This window comes from Sinohyriopsis cumingii, chromosome 5, assembly GCF_028554795.1.
Source record: "Sinohyriopsis cumingii isolate HCF-2022 chromosome 5, ASM2855479v2, whole genome shotgun sequence".
Lineage (NCBI taxonomy): Eukaryota > Metazoa > Mollusca > Bivalvia > Unionida > Unionidae > Sinohyriopsis > Sinohyriopsis cumingii.
In genome coordinates this window covers 145650664-145674017 of record NC_142965.1, presented here as the reverse complement: position 1 = coordinate 145674017, position 23354 = coordinate 145650664, and the positions used below count along the sequence as shown (strand labels likewise).

At 30.8% G+C, this 23354-nt stretch overlaps 1 protein-coding gene across 1 annotated transcript in view; it reads right to left on the bottom strand.

The window, feature by feature from the left end:
- Nucleotides 1-23354, bottom strand: part of LOC149800410 (anoctamin-7-like) — a 104920-nt gene that overhangs the window by 73775 nt on the left and 7791 nt on the right. Inside the window, exons 2-4 of the mRNA XM_089958426.1 lie at nucleotides 15600-15675; nucleotides 11952-12052; nucleotides 6706-6772 (exon numbers count right to left, since the gene is read on the bottom strand). Coding sequence (XP_089814552.1) covers nucleotides 6706-6772; nucleotides 11952-12052; nucleotides 15600-15675 — 244 coding nt within the window. The remainder of the gene's footprint in view (nucleotides 1-6705; nucleotides 6773-11951; nucleotides 12053-15599; nucleotides 15676-23354) is intronic.

Here is a 23354-nt window from a genome sequence, read left to right as displayed (position 1 = left end):
ATTCCTTATTCTAACTGAACTGCCCAATGGGACATCAAAACAAAAGTGTTTTCTAATTTGCCTGGCAAAACCCTAAGGGTGCTTACAAAATATATCATTTTCATTTTAAACTACTCTTATGTATATTTTATTTGTTTGTCTGTCAGTTTTAATTTTTTTATTTCATTACATGCTAATGTAATGTAACACTGTTTGCTAGACTTGACCTTGTCCAAAATTGAGTTCATTTCTGTTTGACCAGATTGACTTTTGTAAATTTTTTTATATTTCTTTATGTAAACAACTAATAATATCTCATTATTTTCTATGTGTATGAGCTCATTAACCAAATTATTATTCAAGTAAGCATGTTCATTTGGGTCAGGGTTTTTGGAGATTCCAAAGTGAATTTTATAGGCTACTGTGTTGTAAGTAATCAAGGCTCATTAGATCATTCTAGAAGTTTTTTTCCATTAGGTAATGGTTGTTTTTAGAAAATGCTATTTTGTGACCTGGGGTCAAGCAGAGAACTATATTATCTTGTGACTGTGAGGATTTTACGAGTTATGCTTTAACATTTGACACTTTAAGTTGTATTATGTTGTGACCAGTTTGGGATGAATTTTATTTTCTTCAAATTATTGAATTCAAGTGATTATTTTCTCTGGAAATACTAAAGTGCAATGACAAAATTCTTGGATAAAGACATTCACTGGAATTTATACTGAATTCAAACCTGGAATAATATTTCTGTGATTCAATAAGAGACTGTTGACACATCAGACCTTTGCAGGCCATAACAGACACATCATCGCTTGCAATTTTTAATCTCTTCGGGACCTGACCTGAGTTTTATTCAGGACTTTTTATTATTAGGACTTCTGTCCTTAATTCCTAGATTATTTCTGGATTTAATTCGCAATACCCTAAGTTCTTTTTCTCATTTTTCACTTTGTATTCTAGGTAAATAAATTATTTGTTTAATTTTACAAAGCTTGTTGTCTTCACTCTTTTCTGTTACTTATTTTAAGAGCATAGACTCATAACACTGCTTAATAGACACTGGTAAATAAATAATATTCATCCCCCAGCTGGGGCTCAATTTGAAGGTCTCTCACCCTCATGAAACTTATCTGCAATAACATAAAGCTACAAACTTTGCAAACAGAGAATAAAACATGAATAGAAAAAATACATTTCTATTTGCCACATTTTGCTGGTTACCTGTAGTCAGCACTCTGATGCATTTCATGAATAATAATGAACTGTCCCTTGCTCAAGTTGACAGGTAATGTATCACTGGATAATAATGAACTGTCCCTTGCTCAAGCTGACAGGTAATGTATCACTGGATAATTGTATCAAGCAGTTGTTTGATAACTATGCTAACCTCAGTGACTACTTATTTAATAAGGGATCCAAAACAATGTTTATCACCCTATTTCACCCAAACAGAACAAAGATAATTACACTGTATTTTAATCCATTTAGTACAATGAGTTGGTTGCTATTGATTTTATTTTTATACTGAGTGTCTTTTTTAAAACTTTAATGCATCAACTGTACTGTGACAGGAACTAACAGGAAAACTTGTGTTATTGTTTTTACCAACTTCTTCAACTTCATTTTATTTGCTTAAAATCTGATTAAAAAAAAGCAGATTCTTGCCACATTCCTAAAACAAAATTTAATTCATGGCCCCGAATACACTTCCTATAGATGCTGATGTAAAACATACAGCACAGGGACCTGAATACGCTTCCTATAGATGCTGATGTAAAATATACAGCACAGGGACCTGAATACGCTTCCTATAGATGCTGACGTAAAACATACAGCACAGGGACCTGAATACACTTCCTATAGATGCTGATGTAAAACATACAGCACAGGGACCTGAATACACTTCCTATAGATGCTGATGTAAAACATACAGCACAGGGACCTGAATACACTTCCAATAGATGCTGATGTAAAACATACAGCACAGGGACCTGAATACACTTCCTATAGATGCTGATGTAAAACATACAGCACAGGGACCTGAATACACTTCCTATAGATGCTGATGTAAAACATACAGCACAGGGACCTGAATACACTTCCTATAGATGCTGATGTAAAACATACAGCATATGGAACTGAAGGCAACTCTTATGGCACAACAGTCAGAGATTCTAAGACGTGAGGTGTATCACACAATCATTAAGAATTCAATAGTAGATCATGCAGACATAATGGTTCAGTCTCATAAACACTAACAAAAGTAGAAAGAGATACTGTTTAAAGGCGACTGTAAATGCTTGAAATCCTTATGAACATCACCTCAGCTGATCCAATGAATAAGAAGGACAATGGTAGGACAACCAATCAATAAGAAGGACAATGGTAGGACAACCAATCAATAAGAAGGACAATGGTAGGACAACCAATCAATAAGAAGGATAATGGTAGGACAACCAATCAATAAGAAGGACAATGGTAGGACAACCAATCAATAAGAAGGACAATGGTAGGACAACCAATCAATAGGAAGGACAATGGTGGGACAACCAATCAATAAGAAGGACAATGGTAGGACAACCAATCAGTAGGAAGGACAATGGTAGGACAACCAATCAATAAGAAGGACAATGGTAGGACAACCAATCAATAGGAAGGACAATGGTAGGACAACCAATCAATAAGAAGGACAATGGTAGGACAACCAATCAATAAGAAGGACAATGGTAGGACAACCAATCAATAAGAAGGACAATGGTAGGACAACCAATCAATAGGAAGGACAATGGTAGGACAATAAATCAGCAAAATGGAAGGGCAAGTTGACACTGGTTGAAAATATTCCCTGAAGGGAACTTGAATCAAAATACGTGTGAATAAAGTCCAACATAAACAGTGTTTGAATACAACACAAAGTGTACTGTTTTGGTAATGAGTGCTCATTTACATCAGAATCACAAAAAAGCATTGCTTTTAATGATGTTAAATCAAAATTACAGCAGACAAGGTAACACCTGAGGTTTCATCTGGAGTACAATACTTTCTTGAGAGGCAAATCAATGCAAAATGTGAGTCAATGCAATTTTACTTTTATTATTTACAGTCTAGCAATTTCAGCATTGTGAGAAAATAATAGTGTAACAATCTAGTCCTCTATAGCAAATGGAATCTGAGTCTGGGCAAATGCTTTATTAATGCCACTTGCCCATGGCCAGTGTCTGAAAAAGAAAAACACTGACAACTGAAAAGTACTCCCAGTTGGAGTAATGGAAACAGTTCAGTAACAAAATAAATTCTTTGATATACCTATAAATACTATTGAAATTTTAAATATTTTTTTTTTAATCTTAGATTATAAGTATTCTGTGAGGATGACACATCTTATGAATGTGTTCGTACAATTATGCCATCACTTTTTTTTTTAACAATTTTAAAAACAGTCCTGTAAATGTTCAATTTTACAATAGACCTGCAAATGTTGAATTCTAAAAATAGACCTGCAAATGTTAAGTTAATATTTATTGATGACATCACAAAACATATTTATTTTCCAAACATTTTTGTCTCCACATCTTAAACTGTAAGTAAATAACTAATTCCTATCACTTTTTTGTGATATTGCAAAAGAAAAAAAAGATCAAACAATATCAAATTTTGATGAATTGTCTGCAAGAAATGGATGTTGAATTCTTCACACCACATAGTTCAAGTTGTGCATGACACAAATCAATACTAATAAAAATTGGTAAATAAAATCACACCATATAACTCAAGCTGTGCATGATACAAATCAATACAAATAAAAATTGGTAAGTAAAATCACAGCAATGTTGAATGTATGCAAGAACTCAACCACACCAATACAATTACCTTGAATTTGACTGCCTGACTCATCTGGATCTAACCAAAAATATATATTTTAATATCAAAACAAAAATTCCATCTTTAACAGATTTCTAAATTTATTCTTATCATGATAATTACAATTTACTAAATATAAAATTCATTGATGCAAGATCAGGTACACATGCTATCCTAAATTCCAGCCAAATCATCAATTTTCAGTTCCAACCAAGTTTACTGGCATATTTAATCTCATTGCTTTTAAAGGGTAACATTGGTTAGGAATTAGAAAATAGACTTGTTGCTTTCAAAGGGTAGCTTTGGGTAGGAATTATGTATGCTGGTATTTCTATTACCTCAAGTTCACCTTAAATTACACATGTAATTTTTTTAAAATTTGTCTAACATTTAAACAACAAGTGACTGGTATTTCAAATATGAACATTTTCTAATCAAAGCAAAACAAAAGATAAATTAGAATCATTTAATAATTCCAAAAAATGAAATCTGATGTCAATATACTTTATTCCAAGTAATATTTGGCTTTATTTTATAGGGATTCTGGTTTGTCATCTAAATTGAAGATCTTAATTAATAGTCTTCTAAAAAGAATGAATGCTCTCTTATTGTTATTTCACTACAAGGAAGAAGTATGTATTTATATGCTTTAGTATTATAAAGAAAACTTAAACAAATTTCATACACTGCAAGCTTGCCTTGCTAAGTTATAAATTTTGTACAATGTAATCTTACCTAGCTAAGATACAAATTTTGTACACTGTAATCTTACCTAGCTAAGTTACAAATTTTGTACACTGTAAGCCTACCTAAGATAAAAAAAAATGTACAATGTAAGCTTACCTTGCTAAGATACAAATTTTGTACACTGTAAGCTTACCTAGATCAGATACAAATTTTGTACACTGTAAGCTTACCTAGATCAGATACAAATTTTGTACACTGTAAGCTTACCTACGATACAAATTTTGTACACTGTAAGCTTACCTAGCTAAGATACAAATTTTGTACACTGCAAGCTTACCTAGATGAGATACAAATTTTGTACACTGTATGCTTACCTAGCTAAGATACAAATTTTGTACACTGTAAGCTTACCTAAGTTACGAATTTTGTACACTGTAACCTTACCTAGCTAAGATTAAAAAAACTGTACACTGTAAGCTTACCTAGCTAAGTTACAAATTTTGCAAACTGTAACCTTACCTAGCTAAGATAAAAAACTGTACACTTTAAACTTACCTAAGTTATGAATTTTGTACATGGTAACCTTAAATTTTGTACACTGTAAGCTTACCTAGCAAAGATACAAATTTTGTATGCTCTATACTTCAAACAGAATCATACTGGACTGAACTGAACCCACATTTCTGGCATAGCATGAAACACTTGCACTAAATAAAGTGCACTGTTAAAGGCTGTTGTTGTAGGGTTTAACGCCTTGTTTCAGCACCAGATAGGCTATACATGGCGGCAAGTATAAATGGTGAAGGAAGAACCTGAGAAAACCCCAGAAAGAAATACCAATCCATGAGAAGCTATCGGCAAGCTTTCTCACATACCCACATTGGCAGAACCCTAGACTCGAACCCATGCAGACAGAGGTGAGATGGCAGTGATCCATAACAGTGAGCACTTTAAACCACTTGGCCACTCGGGGCCCCCTCATAAAGGCAAATATTTAAGTGTTAAATTACCTATATTTTGTCACTCTTAAAGGCAAATATTTAAGTGTCAAATTACCTATATTTTGTCATTCTTAAAAGGTATATATTTAAGTGTTAAATAACCTACATTTTGTCACTCTTAAAGGCATATATTTAAGAGTTAAATATATTACATATATTTTGTCACTCTTAAAGGCATATATTTAAGAGTTAAATATATTACATATATATTCAATAAAGTTTAATTATAAAAGTTTTATGCACATATATTTATTTTAAAATTTCTTTTTATGTATAAGAGACAGATGAAAGTATATATATATATATATATATATATATATATATATATATATATATATTGTAGCTACTGAAAACAAGACTACATTTCAATTGAGAAAGTGAATAATACTTAGATCTTACTCAAATAAAATTTCTATAAATTCATACCAAAATGTACAAACTGCTACTGGGTACAAGGTTCTTTATTCTAAATTTATAATATTATCTACCTATATAAGTTTCATCAATTTAACATATATATATATATATATAGCACAGATTTAAAATTATAATCTTAATCTATATGTATACTATGTATACTATAACATGAAAACAAAATGTTTCTTCAGAAATCATTAATACAGTCCAATAGAACACGTATCCAGCTAAATAACTACAACAATTCATGTCAATGCTGCAAGATAACAAAAAATTCCTTCATTAAAAATATTTTCAAACAAAGTTTAAAATTGCAAATAGTAATTTATATATTTCTTACCCTTTTGAGAAAAATATTAAGCAGTGTGATTATGATTTTCATTTTAAAACCTTTAAAAGAATGGTCGATTGGCCAAGTGGTCCAAAGCGCTCACCGTTACAGATCACTTCCATGTCACCTCTGTCTGCGTGGGTATGAGTCTCTGGTTTGGCCAATGGGGGTATATGAGAAAGCTTGCCAGTAGATTCTCATGGGTCAGTGGTTCTTTTGGGGGTTTCTCCGGGTTCTTTCTCCACCATTTATACTGGCTACCATGTATAGCCTATTTTGTGCTGAAAAATGGCATTAAACCAAACAACAACAACAACTTTAAAAGACCTCTTATGAAACTTTATAAAAAAAGACGCTTCAAACCTCAAATTAGCCACTCTTTTTCACCTTGAATTATAAATACATAAGTACATAATATTAAAATACCTTTGATTTCTTCACTGCCTTCTGTTTCTTTCTCACGAATATCAGTGTTGATTAGGATATGATAGGTCTGTAGAAATGTATATGAAGATAGCATTCAGAACATTTCAATAATCAGCTAAAACCAAATGAACAAAATACAAGGTTATTTTTCAATAAGACATATAGAATCTATGTTGGGGTTTGGACTGAGACAAGGAAATCCCATTCAAGGGTTTATATTATTTGTCTCCCCATGAGGCTTGCCCAAGTGGGGAGACATATAATATAAACCCGCAATTGGGATTTCCTTGTCTCGGTCCAAACCCCAAAGTAGATTATTTTTCTCACCCAATATTTTCCTTTAAAGTAAAAAGTATTCTTCACTAGTCTTCATGTCCAATGTTTACATGCAGTGCATGAATATAAATATGTTAATGAGGGCTGTGGTGTGACCGAAGTACACAGTTTATACGCATGAGCAAAGAAAAATAACAACATATAACGTCACATAATAATGAGGTATTATCACATTTAATATACGGATGTTATATTAAATTGAAAATAAATAATTCATATTTATGACAAGAAACTGTTTTATTTTCATCATTTCCAATAATAAAATGATATTGGCTACTCAGCTCTACTGTAGTTATACTTAGTACAAGCTGTAACGAAGAGAAACATCTTCCTTTAGATTATTCATGGGTAATTAGAGATCTGTGTCACTATCGTATATAACTATTCTTTTCTTTGGAGGAGGTGAAACTGTGTGTGACATACTTGTGTTGTCCTTAATATTGATTGTAAAATTACCCCTGTGTATAATAGACCCTCCAAAAACGGACTCTAGCAGATAACCATGTGCTAAACTTTCAAGTTCACAGATTCTTTGAACATTTATTTTTCTGTCCTGGAAATATGGCAAGTGCTACAGTGAAATTTGCTTATGGATTAATGTGTTGATGGATAAATGATTCCTTCTGGCTTGTAATGCATTATTTTTCATTAAATAGTATAGGTATATTTTTGATTCAACAGGGGCACAATGGTGATGCTTAACAAAATTAGAATAAAGCATGTTTTATGTAACACTTTTATTTATGGCTGTTGCTAAGTTTTCTGTAGTTGTTAAGAGAGTTGGGAGGCTATGAAGTGTATAGGTCTATAGTCTATGTGCATAAATCAGTGTTTTCTGTCATAGTTCATTTCATGCAGCATTGAGAATTTTATGCTATCTGTAGAACAGTCATTTTTCAGGTCAGCGTCATTAAATGTAGCTAACAGTATATAATTTGTTTCAAACAAAGTATTTAAAACTAGTCAGGTAGCTTTAGCTACATTTAATGGCACTAACCTGAAAAATGTACTGAGCTAGGCCTGCATGTAGATAAAATTGACCATGCTGTGTGGAACGAAATAGCATAATACCAAAAAGTTCCACAGCGTATGCGTTTGTGTCTTGTCTCTCTTGAAATGTTTTTTATGGTGTGTTTTCAAAGATGGATTTACCTTAAGTTACTATGTTTTTGTTATAGATTTGTTGCTGTTGTTGTTGTTTGATTTTAGTACAACTACATCAGGCACAGCAGAAGACAACAAGGTTTTTTTTAAAAAAAGTAGTTCTGAGGGCGTGGACACCTTGACTGAGACGACTGGTCTGAGATGACTAGACTGAGATAAGAAAAGTAAGGTTAGCAAAACAGCTAGATTCCTCTGTCGCATGGGTGAGAAACCTCAAGCTCATCACTCTGACTACTGATTCACTAATTCTTTCAATAAGACACCTCAGTCTCATCTTTTTGACCACCAATTCATTAATGTTTTCAATAAGACATACAACTCAATTTAATTCTTTTGATTACCGATTCACTAATTTTTTTCAATAAGACACCTCAATCTTATCATTTTTGCTACTGATTCACTAATGTTTTCTTTATCAATCTCATCCTTTTGACAACTGATTTACTAATGTTTTCAATAGGAGACCTCAATCTTATCACTTTGACAAATGATTCACTAATGTTTTCAATTAGAGACCTCAATCTCATCCTTTTGATAACTGATTTACTAATGTTTTCAATAAGAGACCTCAATCTCATCCTTTTAACAACTGATTCACTAATGTTTTCAAAAAGAGACCTCAATCTCATCCTTTCAACAACTGATTCACTAATGTTTTCAATAAGAGACCTGAATCTCATCCTTTTGACAACTGACTCACTAATGTTTTCAATAAGAGACCTCAATCTCATCCTTTTGACAAATGATTCACTAATGTTTTCAGGAAGAGACCTCGATCTCATCCTTTTGACAACTGATTCACTAACGTTTTCAGTAAGAGACCTCGATCTCATCCTTTTCACAAATGATTCACTAATGTTTTCAATAAGAGATCTTAATCTCATCCTTTCGACAACTGATTCACTAATGTTGATCTGACATATATGCTAATTCTTCCTGTGAAATAAGGCCACAATAAAAGCAAGACTCCCAACTCAGTCGGATATTGTTAACTTTTGTATGGGGGGCCCTGAGTGGCCGAGTGGTCTACAGCACTCACCATTACGGATCACTGCCATTTCACCTCTGTCTACGTGAGTTCGAGACTCTGATTCAGCTAATGTGGTTATGTGAGAATGCTTGCTTGTAGCTTCTTGTGGGTCAGTGGTTCTTTCCGGGGTTTTCCCGGGTTCTTCCTCCACCATTAATACTGGCCGCTATGTATAGCCTATCTTGTGCTGAAAAATGGCGTTAAACCCTACAACAACAACAACAACTTTTGTATGTAACCACACATCTGACCATTTCATTAAGAAAGTTTATTACAGACCCTGATAATTTTACCAAATCTGCATTTTAATAGCATTTCATATTCATTCATTTGCTTTATCTTCAGATTTGCTTTTAATCTATCTTCGTGGCATTTTTTTATTTACAGTCTCAGAAATGGATTCTGATTGTGCATTAATCACTTATATCAATCGTTTCCATTAATTTTTGCAAATCTGTAACTAAATGGATTTGCAGTAAAATCAGGTTTTCATACATTCAAGAGTATTCAAAGGAGAAAGCTATAGCTATGCATCTTGTCTCATGAAAGCGTACTTGAATGAAATTGTAGCTGTATAAAATGCTAAATACATCATCAAATTTATCATGAAACTTTTAAAAATATATAACTCCAACTGCAATAACTATAAAAATATGACTGTTGAGTATTTGTCAGCAAATGCTTTTAAAAAGTAAAGATTGTACAGATACAACCATAACCAGTGATATCATAATCAAAGATTGTACAGATACAACCATAATCAATGATGTCATAATCAAAGATTGTACAGATACAACCATAACCAATGATGTCATAATCAAAGATCATACAGATACAACCATAACAGTGATGTCATAATCAAAGATCGTACAGATACAACCATAATTAATGATGTCATAATCAAAGATTGTACAGATACAACCGTTATAGTGATGTCATAATCAAAGATTGTACAGGTACAACCATAATCAATGATGTCATAATCAAAGATTGTACAGATACAACCAGATGTCATAATCAAAGATTGTACAGATACAACCAGATGTCATAATCAAAGATTGTACAGATACAACCATAACCAGTGATGTCATAATCAAAGATTGTACAGATACAACCATAATCAATGATGTCATAATCAAAGATTGTACAGATACAACCATGTCATCACATCAATGGTAGTCAAATTTTGTGTCTGCTTCAGTAAGAACACAAGGGTTTTCAACTGAGAACATTTTGTGGCAGTTTGAATGTATATGATTTTCAAATCAATTCATAAAGTGCTTTCACATTTCAGTCCATTTTCATTTACCACTCTTAGATATGAATTCTGTGCTTTATATTTGCACTCTCCAATTTCTTCAAAATGCACATTTTATGATTTTATTTGCATTCATTCTGCATGGTGTTTTATTATTTTTGTAAAATTACCAATTTCCAGGTCTGTATGTAGTGTTGTAAGAATATAAAACCTGTGTAACTATCTTCTAATCTTTTACACTGTGTCAATTTTATTTATTTTACTATAGTCTGATAAAAGTTTCTTCCAGAGATAAAGTACATAAAAATAACCATAGATGTCACTCATAATCAAACCCATTGGTACCGGCATCGAGATTTTTGGTGTTATATTTATATAGTTACTGTTGGTTAGACTGGACTGATAATATTATGCTTTTGACTAAATCCCCCAAATCAAATGTTTGCAATTGCATTTGACAAAGTTTCTCCAATAAATATGGTTTAAACCTGTGCCAAAACTTGCTAACAATTCTCAAACAATACATTTGTTATAAGCTTAAAGCAAACTGTATTCGTTGTAAAGTAATATATAGCTGAGTTTTCAAAAATGCAAAAAAATCAGTGAGTTCTTAAACTGCTAAATTTTAAAATGAAGGCAGACTGACATTTTATTTAGTTATAATTCTGAACTAAGATATTTATGCTCAGAGTATGGGAAATTACTAATCCATCATGAATTACTAATTCGTCCATCATGAATTACTAATCCATCATGAATTACTAATCCATAATAAATTACTAATCCATCATGAATTACTAATCCATCATAAATTACTAATCCATAATGAATTACTAACCCATCATGAATTACTAATCCATCATGAATTACTAATTCATCATGAATTATTAATCCACCATAAATTACTGATCCATCATGAATTACTAATCCTTCATGAATTACTAAATCAATCATGAATTACTAATCCATCATGAATTACTAATTCATCATGAATTATTAATCCACCATAAATTACTAATCCATCATGAATTACTAATCCATCATGAATTACTAAATCAATCATGAATTACTAATCCATCAGAAATTACTAATCCATCATGAATTACTAATTTATCATGAATTACTAATCCATCATGAATTACTAATCCATCATGAATTACTAATCCATCATGAATTATTAAGAACAAGGAAGCAAGGAAGCAACCATTTCAGGCGAAAAGGGTGATAATTTGAATCATACCATTGGCATCAGCCTGGGTCAGCTACTGTGGTGTGTCCTTAGGCAAAGGAGTTACTATGACTGCCTTGGCACTAAATAACCTACTTGTGTTGCTGTACCAAACCTTCCAGTATTTAAAGAAAGCAAAAAAAAAAAAAGACTGCAATGGCTAAACAGTACTCTGATAATTGCATGTGAAAGTTTGTCTGTAAAATGCAAATTGTATGAATTATACCCACCAGGAGTGACCTCAATGCAGGTCTAAAGAAATCGTTTGGGTTTCGATAGTTTTCAAACAAATGTATACTATCCATCACAAATGGAGCACTCACAAAGTCCACTGAAAAAAAAGGATGAAGAAAACAATTCATAGCATGTTTGTGTACAGCATACATGTATTGCTACCCTTCATTATAGCATGCCTTGCTTTAACACAATTCCAAATATTGCATAATACTACTATGAACCAACCCCATGACCAAAATTTTACAAAATTACATAAATATAAAAACATGAAAGTTAAAATTGTCAACATTTATTAGTTCAAATATTTTATTGAAAAGTTTCATAATTAAATTCGTCAAATTTATAACAATAAATCTTGAAATATATCAACAAGAATCTTACTATTAAATACAATTTTTTCTTTTTAAAACATTATTTCACAACATTAACCATAAAAAATGTGAAGTGAATATATATATATATATATATATATATATATATATATATATATATATATATATATATATATATATATATTAAAATCATTGCCATAGTAGTATTTTGCACATTTTCAATCATTCTCAAAATGCCACATTTCAGCATATAATGTAATCAGCAGTGTAGATGGCTATTTGTTTATTCCACCCACCACCCTATACATAATTTCTCTACCGTTGTTCTCTATATGTTGTGGTTATCAGTTTTGAGTAGTGTTTTGTCTCTTGCTTCCTGACACACATATTCATTGAATTGTCTATCCTTTTCACTAGTATAATGCAGTTAAGAATATAACATTGTAAACAGTTATGGACCCTATCTTCCACACAATGGCATACCATACCTTGCATAACAGCTTGAGTTGGTATAGATAATTACTAAAAACTCCAAACAATTATTTAATATAATTTTGATGCCATTGGATTATTGAAACTAATTACTGATTACTATTTAAATTCATAAAATACTATTTTGATATGGAATAAAATGCAGCTGACATTGTGTTTTGAAAGAAATGCTGTCTCATGCTGGTAATGATTTTTATTTTCTTCCTGATATTCAACATTCTGAATATTGTTTAATAGTCAATACAAAAGTTTTGTAATCAATCTGTGTGCCATCTATATGTACTCTTTAGTCCATACCCAGTATATACTTTACAGTACATACCCAGTATATACTTTACAGTACATACCCAGTATATACTTTACAGTACATACCCAGTATATACTTTACAGTACATACCCAATGTATACTTTATTGTACATACCCAGTGTATATGTTACAGTACATACCAAGTATATACTTTACTGTACATACCCAGTATATGCTTTACTCAGTATATACTTTACAGTACATACCCAATGTATACTTTACTGTACATACCCAGTGTATACTTTACAGTACATACCCAGTATATACTTGACAGTACATACCCAATATATACTTTACTGTACATATCCAATGTATACTTTACAGTACATACCCAGTATGTACTTTACAGTACATACCCAATATATACTTTACAGTACATACCCAGTATATACTTTACAGTACATACCCAGTATATACTTTACAGTACATACCCAATGTATAGTTTACAGTACATACCAAGTATATACTTTACTGTACATACCCAGTATATGCTTTACAGTACATACCTAATGTATACTTTACTGTACATACCCAGTGTATACTTTACTGTACATACCCAGTGTATACTTTACAGTACATACTCAATGTATACTTTACAGTACATACCAAATGTATACTTTACAGTACATACCCAATGTATACTTTATTGTACATACCCAGTGTATATGTTACAGTACATACCCAATGTATACTTTATACTCAATGTATACTTACAGTACATACCCAATGTATACTTTACAGTACATACTCAATGTATACTATATACTACATATATAATGTATAGTTTACAGTACATACCCAATGTACACTTCATACCCAATGTATACTTTACAGTACATACTCAATGTATACTTTACAGTAATACCCAATGTATACTTTATACCCAATGTATACTTTACAGTACATACCCAATGTATACTTTACAGTACATACTCAATGTATACTATATACTGCATACATAATGTATAGTTTACAGTACATACCCAATGTACACTTCATACCCAATGTATACTTTACAGTACATACCCAATGTATACTTCATACCCAATGTATACTTTACAGTACATACCCAATGTATACTTTACAGTACATACCCAATGTATATTTCATACCCAATGTATACTTTACAGTACATACCCAATGTATACTTCATACTCAATGTATACTTTACAGTACATACCCAATTTGTACTTTACAGTACATACCCAATGTATATGCTACAGAATATACCCAATGTATACTTTACAGTACATACCCAATGTATACTTTACAGTAAATACCCAATGTGTAACTTACAGTTAACATGTACATACCCAATGTGTACTTTACAGTTCAAGTTGACATGTACATACCCAATGTGTATAGTTCAAGTTAACATGTACATACCCAATGTGTACTTTACAGTTAACATGTACATACCCAATGTGTACAGTTCAAGTTAACATGTACATACCCAATGTGTATAGTTCAAGTTAACATGTACATACCCAATGTGTACTTTCAATTTAACATGTACATACCTAATGTGTACTTTACAGTTAACATGTACATACCCAATGTGTACAGTTCAAGTTAACATGTGCATACCCAATGTGTACTTTACAGTTCAAGTTGACATGTACATACCCAATGTATACTTTACAGTTAACATGTACATATCCAATGTGTACAGTTCAAGTTAATATGCACATACCCAATGTGTACAGTTCAAGTTAACATGTACATACCCAATGTGTACAGTTCAAGTTAACATGTGCATACCCAATGTGTACTTTACAGTTCAAGTTAACATGTACATACCCAATGTGTACTTTACAGTTAACATGTACATACCCAATGTGTACAGTTCAAGTTAATATGTACATACCCAATGTGTACAGTTCAAGTTAACATGTCCATACCCAATGTGTACAGATCAAGTTAACATGTGCATACCCAATGTGTACTTTACAGTTCAAGTTGACATGTACATACCCAATGTGTACTTTACAGTTAACATGTACATACCCAATGTGTACAGTTCAAGTTAACATGTACATACCCAATGTGTACAGTTCAAGTTAACATGTACATATACAATATAAATGACGTGTGCAATAAGGCATGCATACCATTAATTGTTCTGCTTTCAAACAGACAATAATGTTTCAGTACAAAGAAAATTAAATTTCTTCTGATGTAACTAATAGATAAGCAGGATTACATTTTACCCTGGTCAAATCTTTAGAAGATAATGAAATGTCACTTCTTTTGGTTTTCATCTTCATATTGAATATAAAACCTTACGGCAAGACCTATCTTAAGAGACCATCTCTTCTTCTGACAAATGGTGTCCTCTCAAAATAGTTTTTCATTCAAGGTCAAGACAGTATATTAAACAATGAACTCTGCACTAACAATCTATCTTAAGGACAGGCTTTCTTCCAAAAAATGGTCTCTTAAGCCATTTTGTGGTATTAATGAAAACAAAAATACCCTTCCATTACTGTCACTTTTTACTATCTTAATACCTTCACTGTCTGTCTTAAAGTTCCTGTCAATCCATGCAAAAAGACAGTTGGATTTTGCATCTTCATATTTTTCACACTAAAATGGAAATAAAAATGCATGTATGAAAACTGTTAAAAGTAAACAAGGTCAAATGGTTTTAAGAAAATGGAAAGTACAACCCAAATGTTAACAAGCATATCATTTTCAAAAACTTGCAAGTTGGCAATTTACAAAAGGGTTTTCTGATAGAGAGCAGCCAATTTAATATCAGCACTAACCATCCAAAGAATATATTTCTTTTGTTATATGCAAATAAATATGTTACATAATCATTTGAAATCAAAACATAAATTAATTGATATCTGAAATTTAGTAAATTTAAATCTATATTATAAGTCGGTTTCAGTGTACTGAAAGCAGGCTAATCTGCAATCACAGTGGCTACACCCTGCAGGCTCTGGGATATAAAATAGGCAAGATGCACTCTCCTGCAAACAAGGCAACTAATTAGAACAAGACCTGAAGTGGCTCATTGGTTAGCATGCCAGACAGTTGATAGAAAGGATGCTGGTTCAAATCACATGAACGGATTGCCCCAGATTGGCTTTATTGGTGTGCTCTTGAGTGAGGCATTTTATTCAAACTCCATCTCCACTAAATTGCCTATTTGTGTTGCTGTGCTGTCATCCACAAAATCAAACAATCACAGGAGCTATAATTGTTAAAATTATAAACATGATTATAAACATGTTTTCAGGGTATAATAATGTAAAATGAAGACATCTGTTCACAAGGTCATAAAATATGTATGAAACTCCATCTCTTTTGAGTAACAACAAAAACTAATGTATGGCACAGAATCAAGTTATATTTTTTGGGCAAAAACAGCTCAATGTCATTTAATGTGGACATAATGTCATTGTTACAATGCTTCCTTAAAAGCAGTTGAAATCCTACACAGGTAAATCACTGTCTTTTTGCAGCATTTACATGTTATATCAGCATAGAAGCCAGTTGTGGTCTAAAACACAATCTTAATGTCCAGAAACATATGGGGATGTGACATGCTGTAGGTGTTTCCCAGAAACATGTGGGGCTGTGGCATGCTGTAGGTGTTTCCCAGAAACACATGTGGGTGTGGCATGCTGTAGGTGTTTCCCAGAAACATGTGGGGCTGTGGCATGCTGTAGGTGTTTCCCAGAAACACATGGGGGTGTGGCATGCTGTCGGTGTTTCCCAGAAATATATGGGGGGGTGGGGTGGCATGCTGTAGGTGTTTCCCAGAAACATGTGGGGGTGTGGCATGCTGCAGGTGTTTCCCAGAAATATATGGGGGGTGTGGCATGCTGTAGGTGTTTCCCAGAAACATGTGGGGTGTGTGACATGCTGTAGGTGTTTCCCAGAAACATGTGGGGGTGTGGCATGCTGTAGGTGTTTCCCAGAAATATATGGAGGGTGTGGCATGCTGTAGGTGTTTCCCAGAAACATGTGGGGTGTGTGACATGCTGTAGGTGTTTCCCAGAAACATGTGGGGGTGTGGCATGCTGTAGGTGTTATGAGAGTGTGACATGCTGTAGGTGTCTCCCAGAAACACATGGGGGCGTGGCATGCTGTAGGTGTTTCCCAGAAATAAATGGGTGTGTGTGGCATGCTGTATGTGTTTCCCAAAATTCTGTGTGGTTGTTGCATGCTGTAGGTGTTTCCCAGAAAGATATGGGGAGGGGTGGCATGCTGTAGGTGTTTCCCAAGTTTCAGTTCTTTTCTAAAATTAAATTTTTTTGCATCACCTGTGAATACACCCCCAAAGTGGCCTTTTTTTTACAGTTATGCTGTTGTACTAAAATGTATTTCACTTTTCAACAAAGAATATTAGTATTTCCTTATATTAGTAGAACAGAGTTTTGTCAGTATTTTTAATGAAATTTTAATGTATTTTGTCGAAAGTAAAGGTAGAAAATTGTTAGATACATCAATAAAAATGTGGAACCTGTACTTCGTTATGCTTTTTTATATTCCTGTATCCCTCTTCTAGTTATGTCTGTAATTATTAGAAAAGATTTCATATTATTATACTGAATATCATATAAAAGTTAAACTATCATTATAAATGCTGCAAAAAACATAGAAATGTAAGATTGAAGTCTTAATTTTTTTTAGAGTATCCACTAATGTAAAACCTGGTGCAGAAAAATTTGTATAGTCCATAACCATTCACAGTTTTCCCATTTTGAAGACACAACAGTTTTATTAATTTTGGTTATACATACTGTGGGTATGGTTTCAAAAATATACAAGTCATGGATATATTTTTCATTAAAAATGTCCTGATGGACAAAACGTGGTTATGGACAAAAAACTGTAGTGTCTGTAACCTGAAAATACATGTAAAACTTCTGAAGCCATTTTTCAAAACTTTAACCAAATCAATCTAAAACTTTAACCATATCGTTAGTATTGCATCATCTTTGGCTGAAAATATTCCATGTTACAGGATGATGCAACAATTTTCTTATGTAATATTGCAACATTAATTATTCATCTGCAAAAGAAGAACAAAAAGTCCTTTGTATTTGCATCCAAGTAACAAAAAGTCCTTTGTATTTGCATCCAAGTAACAAAAAGTCCTTTGCATTTGCATCCAAGTAACAAAAAGTCCTTTGTATTTGCATCCAAGTAACAAAAAAGTCCTTTGTATTTGCATCCAAGTAGTACATTCCAGCAACCTTGGCTTCAATCGTGTCACTCAGAAGCATGGAAGGATTCCTCAACATCATTACCAACAAGAAATTATGTCAAAGTTGAAATAATGGTAATTATGAAAGTGAAATACTGTACCAATATTTTCTGAAGAGTCCGTAACCTATATTAGGCAAATGAGATATAAATGTTTTATGTCATTTTATGTTTGAATGCAGTCAACACTTTTTGTGTAAAACTATTCTTTATCATACATATCTTAAATACTTAAGTCAACACTTTTTTGCTAAAATTAAATTTTGTTTGATTCTTAAATAAAAAATAGTGAAATTTAATGAAAAGTTAGAACAAAAGTAATTATGTCCTTTTTTCCCCCATTTAGTAGACTTTAAATCTTTCCTTCAGACTAATATATGACTGTTTCCAATACATGCACAAACTGACACTAAAGGGTTTCAAACATGTGTACATATCGATGATGTTAATATGATACAAAAAGGTTACAGACACTATGCATTGTAAACATGTATGTATTAAATGTTCCTACCATAATACACATATGTATTAAATTTTCTTACTATAATACACGTTTTAAATGTTCTTACTATAATACACATATGTATTAAATGTTCCATTTATAATACACATATGTTTTAAATGTTCTTACTATAATACACGTTTTAAATGTTCCTACTATAATGCACATGTTTTAAATGTTCCATTTATAATACACGTTTTAAATGTTCTTACTAAAATACATGTTTTAAATGTTCTTACTATAACACACATATGTATTAAATGTTCTTACTATAATACACATGTTTTAAATGTTCTTACTATAATACACATTTTAAATGTTCCTACTATAATACACATATGAATTAAATGTTCATACTATAATACACATATGTTTTAAATTTTCTTACTATAATACACATTTGTTTTAAATGTTCTTACTATAATACACATTTTGTATGTTCTTACTATAATACACGTTTTAAATGTTCTACTATAATACACGTTTTAAATGTTCCTACTATAATACACATATGAATTAAATGTTCATACTATAACACACATATGTATTAAATGTTCCTACTATAATACACACATGTTTTAAATGTTCTTACTATAATGCACATATGTTTTAAATGTTCTTACTATAGTACATGTTTTAAATGTTCCTACTATAACACACATGTTTTAAATGTTCCTACTATAACACACATATGTATTAAATGTTCATACTATAATACACATGTTTTAAATGTTCTTACTATAATACACATTTTAAATGTTCCTACTATAATACACATATGAATTAAATGTTCATGCTATAATACACATATGAATTAAATGTTCATACCATAACACACATATGTATTAAATGTTCCTACTATAATACACACGTTTTAAATGTTCTTACTATAATGCACATATGTTTTAAATGTTCTTACTATAGTACATGTTTTAAATGTTCCTACTATAACACACATGTTTTAAATGTTCCTACTATAACACACATATGTATTAAATGTTCATACTATAATACACATGTTTTAAATGTTCTTACTATAATACACGTTTTAAATGTTCCTACTATAATACACATATGAATTAAATGTTCATACTATAATACACATGTTTTAAATTTTCTTACTATAATACACATTTGTTTTAAATGTTCTTACTATAATACACATTTTATATGTTCTTACTATAATACACATGTTTTAAATTTTCTTACTATAATACACATATGTATTAAATGTTCTTACTATAATACACGTTTTAAATGTTCCTACTATAACACACATATGAATTAAATGTTCATACTATAATACACGTTTTAAATGTTCATACTATAATACATATATGTTTTAAATGTTCATACTAAAATACACATTTTAAATTTTCTTACTATAATACACATATGTATTAAATGTTCATACTATAATACACGTGTTTTAAATGTTCATACTATAATACACATGTTTTAAATGTTTGTACTATAACACACATATGTATTAAATGCTCTTACTATAATACACATATGTATTAAATGTTCATACTATAATGCATGTGTTTTAAATGTTCATACTATAATACACATGTTTTAAATGTTCTTACTATAATACACATTTAAAATGTTCCTACTATAATACACGTTTTAAATGTTCTTACTATAATACATGTTTTAAATGTTCCTACTATAATGCACACATGTATTAAATGTTCCTACTATAATACACAGATGTTTTAAATGTTCTTACTATAATACACGTTTTAAATGTTCCTACTATAATACACATATGTATTAAATGTTCTTACTATAATACACATGTTTTAAATGTTCCTACTATAACACACATATGTATTAAATGTTCCTACTATAATACATGTTTTAAATGTTCTTGCTATAATACACATGTTTTAAATGTTCATACTATAACACACATATGTATTAAATGTTCTTACTATAATACGTTTTAAATGTTCATACTATAATACACATATGTATTAAATGTTCTTACTATAATACACATGTTTTAAATGTTCTTACTATAATACACATTTTAAATGTTCTTACTATAATACACATATGTATTAAATGTTCTTACTATAATACACATATGTATTAAATGTTCTTACTATAATACACATACATATTAAATGTTCTTACTATAATACACATGTTTTAAATGTTCATACTATAATACACATATGTATTAAATGTTCTTACTATAATACACATATGTACTAAATGTTCTTACTATAATACACATTTTAAATGTTCTTACTATAATACACATATGTATTAAATGTTCTTACTATAATACACATATGTATTAAATGTTCTTACTATAATACACATATGTATTAAATGTTCTTACTATAATACACATACATATTAAATGTTCTTACTATAATACATGTTTTAAATGTTCTTACTATAATACACATATGTTTCAAATGTTCCTACTATAATACACATACGTATTAAATGTTCTTACAATAATACATGTTTTAAATGTTCTTACTATAATACACATATGTATTAAATGTTCCTACTATAACACACATATGTATTAAATGTTCTTACTATAATACACATGTTTTAAATGTTCATACTATAATACACATATGTATTAAATGTTTTTACTATAATACATGTTTTATATGTTCCTACTATAACACACATATGTATTAAATGCTCTTACTATAATACACATACGTATTAAATGTTTTTACTATAATACATGTTTTATATGTTCCTACTATAACACACATATGTATTACATGCTCTTACTATATATATACACGTATGTATTAAATATTCTTACTATAATACACGTTTTAAATGCTCTTACTATAATACACATACGTATTAAATGTTCCTACTATAATACACATACGTATTAAATGTTCCTACTATAATACACATGTTTTAAATGCTCTTGCTATAATACACATACATATTAAATGTTCCTACTATAATACACGTTTTAAATATTCCTACTATAATACACATATGTATTAAATGTTCCTACTATAATACACATATGTATTAAATGTTCCTACTATAATACACATATGTATTAAATGTTCCTACTATAATACACACGCTTTAAATGTTCTTACTATAATACACGTTTTAAATGTTCATATTATAATACACGTTTTAAATGTTCATACTATAATACACGTTTTAAATGTTCTTACTATAATAAATGTTTTAAATGTTCATACTATAATACACGTTTTAAATGTTCTTACTATAATACATGTTTTAAATGTTCATACTATAATACATATGTTGTAAATGTTCTTACTATAATACACATTTTAAATGTTCATACTATAATACACGTTTTAAATGTTCATACTATAATACATATGTTTTAAATGTTCATATTGACATAAAAGCCCTACCTAAACAAGATTTCTTTTCTGCAAAAGGGTTTTGATGAGTAAAATGTTTTAATTCCTACAAATCCTGAGAAGTCAATTAAAAAGCTTGACATGGTTGGTATTATATTAATAAGTAGACACAAATATTTGCAAATGAAAGTGCAAGTAATAACGTCTTGGTAACACATGACACAGACTAATGATATTAATGCAAGTAATAACGTCTTGGTTACACATGACACACCTTAATGATATTAATGCAAGTCATAACCTCTTGGTTACACATGACACAGACTAATGATGTTAATAACTGGTAATGCAGTAGCACTATTTTAAGGCACAACTTCAGTCTGATAATGTTACAGATTTCTAATTTCTTTTCCTCAACAGTATCCAATATGGATTTAAGATCATCTAAACTATCCGGAAACCATGAAGCTGATTGTAAACCTGAATGAAGATAGAATTGCACAGGAAATGCTTTGAGAATTGTTTCATTGTTTGTACATATTCATTAAACACTTAATATCATAAGTTTTGCCTTATTATACTGATAGCGTTTTGTTATAATTTGATAGGAAAGGTTCATAATTTTAGTATTGCAAGACTGTTGATGGGCTCTAGTAAATAACAAATGTACCAATCTTCCAAGATTTCATTATCTTCTTCAATTTCTGTTTAATAAAGGACAAAAGAGATTATTTAAGCAGAACAAGTTTTTTTATTTTGTGATTTATGAAGTGTCTGTAACTGTTTGGACCTTTGTCTGGTACATTCATTTTTTTCATATGCAGTTCTGGAACTAGAACATGTGGTTCATTATTGCCTTTAGATTCAAACAACACTATCAAAGTAATATTTTCCATTTGCCTTACCTTGTTAGTATTTTCTGATAAAGTTATGCTCCGTTAAAATAGTTTTTTCAGCAGGTGTTGAAGCGACAGTAAGGTTTTATTTGCCAATGACCTATCAAGTCACATAAAAAAAACTCTTTGTTTGCTTATGAGTTCAAGTTCGTTATATTACAAAATTAAAATGTTCAAGTGAAAATCATGACTGACTTCACTTGTCATATTCACCCTATAGTATCCATAACTCAAACCTACTCTACCGCCAGCAAACAAGAAAAAAATAAACATGCCATTTTCTCTTCAATAAACCACTAA